Source organism: Polypterus senegalus, chromosome 2 (genome assembly GCF_016835505.1).
Source record: "Polypterus senegalus isolate Bchr_013 chromosome 2, ASM1683550v1, whole genome shotgun sequence".
In the NCBI taxonomy this organism is placed as follows: domain Eukaryota; kingdom Metazoa; phylum Chordata; class Cladistia; order Polypteriformes; family Polypteridae; genus Polypterus; species Polypterus senegalus.
This window is the reverse complement of record NC_053155.1, coordinates 122774888-122782222: the sequence shown is the minus strand read 5'-3', so window position 1 is coordinate 122782222 and position 7335 is coordinate 122774888. Positions and strand designations below refer to the sequence as shown.

The 7335-nt window shown below is 40.6% G+C and overlaps 1 protein-coding gene across 2 annotated transcripts in view; it reads right to left on the bottom strand.

The window, feature by feature from the left end:
• npat (nuclear protein, ataxia-telangiectasia locus) overlaps positions 1–7335 on the bottom strand; it is a 49259-nt gene that overhangs the window by 18206 nt on the left and 23718 nt on the right. For both annotated transcript variants that reach the window (XM_039744510.1, XM_039744512.1), the window contains exon 13: positions 707–2302. In XM_039744510.1, coding sequence (XP_039600444.1) covers positions 707–2302 — 1596 coding nt within the window. The remainder of the gene's footprint in view (positions 1–706; positions 2303–7335) is intronic.

The window sequence follows — 7335 nt, the reverse complement described above, 5'->3', positions numbered from 1 at the left end:
TTAAACTTTTGATCGTAAATCTCACAGATCAGATCACAATTTAGGTTTTAATGAACGGTCAAACATAAATTACAGATGCTTTTCTGCCCTTTAAGAATACTTAAAAGACCAGTTCATCATAATCCTCTCAAAATTACCTCAGTTCCTCCTTCCACATAACTTCAATGCATTTTGCAGAGTTCTACAAAGTTCACAAACATTTCCATGATTTCAATGATCACATGGCCTTAATGAACGCCGTGGGATTACTTACCACTATTAAATCATCATAAAAAAATTATATAATAAACACAATCACATAAAGAAACTTCACTTTATAGTTTAGAAAATTTAATTTAAAAAATCGCCTGAAATCAGATAAGAGAGAAGCAACATGACTGATTTTTGTGATCTACTTTTGTAGAAGTTTCACTCTTTTCTGCAAAAGCAGATTAACTTCTCTACTTGTACAGTATTTTAAGCTCCATTACTTACTACATTAGTATTAAACTGGTAACTTTTGCTTGGTAAATTTAATTTATTTTAAAGAAAAGAATTTTGAGTAAACAATACTCATGTCCCATCCCTACATAATACCACTTGGTCCTTGTGACAAAAAACCTTGATTATTACTAATAATGGTTCAGCACTATATTATAGAAAATTAAAGTTTCACATCTCAAGCGAATAAGAAAAGAGATTGCAGTATTTGTTTTTAATAACATACCTGGGCCATAGCTGTGTGGTACTGTCTGGCCAACAGAAACTATTGACCTGGATCCTGAGGGACTGTTCAGGTTGTGAGGTGCAGGAGTAACTTGCCCTAAAGCAGGGCTGGTTGCTTGCCCAATCGGATGGGTTTGCTTTACGCTATTGCCTATAGTAGCTTGATTAGCTACAATTATGTAGTTACTTGAACCTCCATATGTGGTAGAGGTAGGCAATAACTGTATAAATCCTCCTTCTTGAACAACATCTGCAGAACTAGGCAAAGACAACTGAACACTGTTATCAACATTTAGAGTTTGAATGCCTAAAATATGATCATCTGACTTTGCCATTTGTGAATTGCTCTCCAAGGTAGATACATTCTCTTCATTTTGCAGGCAGGTGACAGCCAGAACAGTTTCATCTGAGTTCATGTCTGAACTGGCAACAAAACTAGCCTTTTCAGGTGATTTAGCTGGTGATGATAAAATAATAGTGGGTATACGATCCTCTGTAATGCTAGAAACTGCATGGCTCAATTCAGAATCACTTGAAGAATCCTTCTGTTCATCGCTAATTATAATTTTTAGTGAAACAATATTGCTGTCAAACCCTGGTTCAGTTGTACTACTGGTACCATCTTTGTGCAACCAAGTGAGCCCAGCAGGAAGTTGGAGAGCAGTATTCAATGTTGTAGAACTTTCAAAAGATGGAGGGCATACTGTTTCAACAGGGTTTGGCATACATTCCGTTTTGCTACCTTCTGCATCTGAACTTGAATCTGCAGATGTTTTTTTGTTGGGAGTTCCTTTAAGACAAGATGGGCTGCTTCCTCCTCGACGTAAGATTGCAGGTTTTCTTTTCTGCTTAACAGCTGGAGGAGACATGATATTTTTAGCTACTACATCACTTGGAGTTTTATGAGTTTCTATGGTTGAACTGGGCTGTAGAGTTGTCAATAAGCAGTTATTTATCTGAAATCCTTGAAACTGCTGTATTATTATTTCTGGATGCTGGCAATTTTCTATAGCTTTTTGTGTGCTGTCAGCAGTTTCTGTTCTCTGTTCATTAGACTCTTTAGGGTCTACATAAACAGAACCCTGTGTAGTATCACACTGGGACAGCTGAATACTTGTTTCTGTAGCAACAGCAGTTTCTAATTTTTTATTTGGTGACTTTATATTGACAGTCGGAGTACCTGAATCTTGTACTGTATCAGGTGGCAATTCCTCCAATTGGCACTGATCCAGAGCTGGCTGATCAGTCTCCATATCACATTCATTTTGTACATTCAATGTACTTGATACTTCTTTATCGACTGTGGAAAGACTTGTGTTGAGACTTTCATTTATTTGTACAGGAATTGTGGACAGCAAAGTCTCTTTCTCACTGCTGGTAGTACATAAGCTACCAAAAGTGCCATCATTATATGAGGATGTGAATTTATCAGAAGGCAAAGATTCGTTTGATTCATCAGGGCGTTTTAGCTCCTTGGAGACAACAGGAAGCAAAATTGAAGATTTTCTGCCTGATTTCCTGCTTTTATTTTCTTGAGTAGCTTTTGTTTTGGATAATGTATTGTCCATTTCAACTCTTTTATTTTCAATACTTGTTCCTAAGAGAAACAAAACACATGAGAACACAGTTAAAATAGTTTATTAACACCACTGCAATGTGAACATATTACCGAAAAAAATGTTGTCATTACTCAAGCTCGCTATTTTATCATGTTTAACTTGAAGAATCCTAATTCACATATTATATGCAAAGTACTGAACTATTTAATTTAGAAAAAACGGTCAAAAAACTTTCATTAATACTGTCGTCAACTAACACACCTTAAGGTAAGTGCTGCTCTTTCTCATTAGCTCTAAATTCTCTAAACAGCTTTCTGATCATCTTTTTTCTGTCACTGTTTGGTATAGACAGCAAAACAAAACAGGTATAATGCATTGTACGAAACATTTCTGTTTAAAAAATATTTAGAATTACAGCTTAAGGCTAATGCATTGAAAAATCAAAAGAGGGCATCAAACAAGATAAAATGGGTACATATTAAACAGTGGAACTACATAGCTCTGTAGCACCATAGACCCCATCTTCAGGTATTTAAGATGCATCTTTAAATCCATACACAGTGGAGTGACTTTAGATTTAGTTATTTATACAATGGAAGCAGAAATTAAATACACTGTAACATATCTTATATGTAAATGCCTATGTGTGGAAGTGTGTCTGTCTGTTTGTCTGTCCGGCCCGGAAATGTGAGGCTATAGAATCAAGCTCAAAGAGCTGACAAGGCAGACCCAAGTTAACAAGTCAGAAGAAGAAAGACATATGAGGCTACAGCATTAAGCTAAAAGAAAGCGACTCCTTTGGCAAAGTGAAACGAACAAAGAAAGACAAACAAGAGAGAAACTCGCTTAGCCGCTGATAGACAAGGGGGGTGAGCATGTCCACAAAACAAAACCACCAACTCTGCATTTAAATTTTTTTTCTGACAATCTCAATAGTTTCTAGGAGCCTGGGCTTTTTACAGCACAGGCATACACAGCTAGTATATATATAAAGGGAGGAATTGAATCACGTGTCAAAAGTAGGTTTTTATTCCTGAGCTTTCAAACCCCTGCCAGGGGTCTTCATCAGAGGATAATGCTTAGACTTACAAGAATCAAAGGCAATATATAGCAAAAAATTACATTGAGTAAGTCAGTGTGGTCTTGGGGGGAGGGGGGGGAGATTGGGTGTAAAGTCTTGTTTATTATGAATATTTTCTTCTTAAGTTTGCACATAGATCAATGATAGCGAGTCCTTTCTTCTGACTGCGTTGTGATGTTCCTGTATACGTATTGCGATTCTTTTTGAAGTTTGTCCAATGTATACCGCTGAGCACGAACTGCATGGAATGCTGTACAATGAGTTTCGTGTTTCTGCTGTCGATTTCTTGTTTTTAGCATTAAAGAGGACCGTGTGCAGATTGTTTGTGGGTTTGTGTGCTATTCTGACGCCTGACTTGGCCAGGATGCGCGCTGCACCTTCAGATACCTTGTGGTGGTAAGGGAGTGAGTACCAGGTGGGGTGGGGGTTCTGATTCAAGTCAATTGTTTGCTGAGTTTTTTGGCGTCTTCTGTGTAGGCTTTGATTAATGAATGTTTTTGAGTATCCGTTTAAAGTGAAAAGATGGAAGAGATCGCGTATTTCATTCATTTTTGTTTCCTTCGTATTACAATGTGTGTGGACTCTTCTGAATAGAGTTTTAACACAGCTCCGTTTATGAGATACCGGGTGGTTGCTGGCAAAGTGGTCAAGTCAGGCATCAGAATAGCACACAAACCCACGAACAATCTGTGCACGGTTCTCTTTTAATGCTAAAAACGAGAAATCGACAGCAGAAACACAAAACGCAGTGTACAGCATTCCATGCAGTTCGTGCTCAGCGGTATACATTGGACAAACTTCAAAAAGAATCTCAACACGTACACTGTGTGCACAATTATTAGGCAAGTGAGTATTTTGACCATATCATCATTTTTAATGCGTATATTCCAACTCCAAGCTGTATTAACTTGAATGCTTATTGGATTTAAGCACGTCAGGTGATGTGTATTTGTGTAATGAGGGATGGTGTGGCCTAAGGAGATCAACACCCTATATCAAGGTGTGCAGAATTATTAGGCAGCTAGTTTTCCTCAGGCAAAATGGGCCAAAAAAGAGATTTAACTGACTCTGAAAAGTCAAAAATTGTAAAAAGTCTTTCAGAGGGATGCAGCACTTTTGGAATTGCTAAGATATTGGTGTGTGATCACAGAACCATCAAACATTTTGTTGCAAATAGTTAACAGGGTCGCAAGAAACGTGTTGAGAACAAAAGACGCAAATTAGCTGCCAAAGATTTGAGAAGAATCAAACGTGAAGCTACCAGGAACCCATTATCCTCCAGTACTTTCATATTCCAGAGCTGCAACCTACCTGGAGTGCCCAGAAGTACAAGGTGTTCAGTGCTCAAAGACATGGCCAAGGTAAGGAGGGCTGAAACCCAACCACCACTGAACAAGAAACATAAGTTGAAGCGTCAAAACTGGGCCAAGAAATATCTGAAGACAGATTTTTTTCAAAGGTTTTATGGGCGATGAGATGAGAGTGACTCTTGATGGACCAGATGGATGGACCTGTGGATCAGTAATGGGCACAGAGCTCCACTCCAACGTGGAGGTGGGGTACTGGTATGAGCTGGTATTTTTAAAGATGAGCTAGTTGGACCTTTATGCATTGAAGATGAACTCAAAATCAACTCCCAAACCTACTGCCAGTTTCTCGAAGACACTTTCTTCAAACAGTGATACAGGAAAAAGACCATGATTTTTATGCAGGCCAATGCTCCATCACTTGCATCGAAGTTCTCCACTGCGTGGCCAGCCAGTAAAGGCCTTAAAGATGAAGGAATAATGACATGGCCCCCCTTCCTCATCTGACCTAAACCCTATCGAGAACTTGTGGGCACTTCTTAAGCGCTAGATTTCACGGGGAGAAAAACAATACACCTCTCTGAAGAGTGTCTGGGAGGCTGTAGTCACTGCTCCACAAAAAGCTGATTGTCAACAGATCAAGAAACTGACAGACTCCATAAATGGAAAGGCTTATGACTGTTATTGGAAAGAAGGGTGGCTATATTGGTCATTCATTGAATGATTTATTTTTTTTGAAATGTCAGAGATGTTTATTTGTAAATTTGGAGGTGTTTGTTTATTATTCTCACTATAACAGATGAAAATAAACAAGTGAGATGGGAAAATGTTCATTTTTCCTTTAGTTGCATAATAAATCTGCACACTAATAGTTGCCTAATAATTGTGCACACATATGTATTCCCCTGATGATGTTCACACTCACATTTCCGTTGTGAAACATTCAGGTTTCAGGTTTATTAACATTTTGGATTAACTGATAGCACTGTGTTTGTTCCATATTAAAATTAATCCTCAAAAATACAACTTGCCTAATAATTCTGCACTCCCTGTATACAGGAACACTGTAACGCCGTCAGAAGAAAGGACTCACTATCATTGATCTATACACATAGTTAATCAACAGGACATACATTTAACTGGGACAATGTACAAGTAAAATTTAAAGCCAATACTAAAAGTGCCAGAGAGCTGGCCGAATCCTGGTTATCAAATGAGAACGCCATCAACAGACACTTGGACATAAATCCAGCATATGCAAACTTAAGAAGAACTTATTCATAACAAACAAGACTTTACACCCAATCTCCCCCCCTCCCCCCAAGACCACACTGACTTACTCAATGTAATTTTTTGCTATATATTGCCCTTGATTCTTGTAAGTCTAAGTATTATCCTCTGATGAAGACCCCTGGCAGGGGTTGAAAGCTCAAGAATAAAAACCTACTTTTCATACGTGATTCATTTTCTCCCTTTGTGGATCCCCAGCTGCAAATATGCAAACCGTATCACAGACCTTCTCTTCCATATATTATTAATTTATATTATATATATATATATATATATATATATATAAATAAAAATTTAATCATAATATAATATAATATAATATATAATATAATATATAATATACCCCTCCTTGAGCCGTCACCTTATCGTGGTGGTGGGGTTTGCGTGTCCCAATGATCCTAGGAGCTATGTTGTCCGGGGCTTTATGCCTGGTAGAACCACCAAGGCAAACTGGTCCTAGGTGAGGGATGAGACAAAGAAGGTTCAAACCTCCAATGAAGAATAAAACTTGGACGACGTTTTCCCTTGCCGGACGCTGGTCACGGGCCCCCTCTGGAGCCAGGCCTGGAGGTGGGGCTCGATGGCGGCGCCTGGTGGCGGGCCTGCACCCATGGGGCTCGGCGGGCACAGCCGAAGAGGTAGCGTGGGTCCTCCTCCCATGGGCTCACCACCTATGGGAGGGGCCAAGGAGGTTGGGTGCAGTGTGAGTTGGGTGGTGGCGGGCGGGACCTTGGCGGTCTGATCCTCGGCTACAGAAACTGGCTCTTGGGGCGTGGAATGTCACCTCTCTGAAGGGAAGGAGCCTGAGCTAGTGCGCGAGGTGAGAGGTTCGGCTAGATATAGTGGACTCACCTCGACGCACAGCTTGGACTCTGGAACCAATCTCCTTGAGAGGGGCTGGACTCTCTACCACTCTGGAGTTGCCCCCGGTGAGAGACGCCGAGCAGGTGTGGGCATACTTATTGCCCCCCGACTTGGAGCCTGTGCATTGGGGTTTACCCCGGTAGACGAGAGGGTGGGAAGGGTCCTGACTGTTGTTTGTGCGTATGCGACGAACAGCAGTTTGGAGTATCCACCCTTTTTGGAGTCTCTGGAGGGGGTGCTAGAGGGCATACCTTCTGGGGATTCCCTCGTTTTGCTGGGAGACTTCAATGCTCACGTGGGCAATGACAGTGAGACCTGGAAGGGCGTGATTGGGAGGAATGGCCCCGATCTGAACCCGGCGGTGTTTTGTTATTGGACTTCTGTGCTCGCCACGGATTGTCCATAACGAACACCATGTTCAAGCATAAGGGTGTTCATATGTGCACTTGGCACCAGGACACCCTAGGCCTCAGGTCGATGATCGACTTTGTGGTGTGTCGCCGGACTTGCGGCCATATGTCTTGGACAC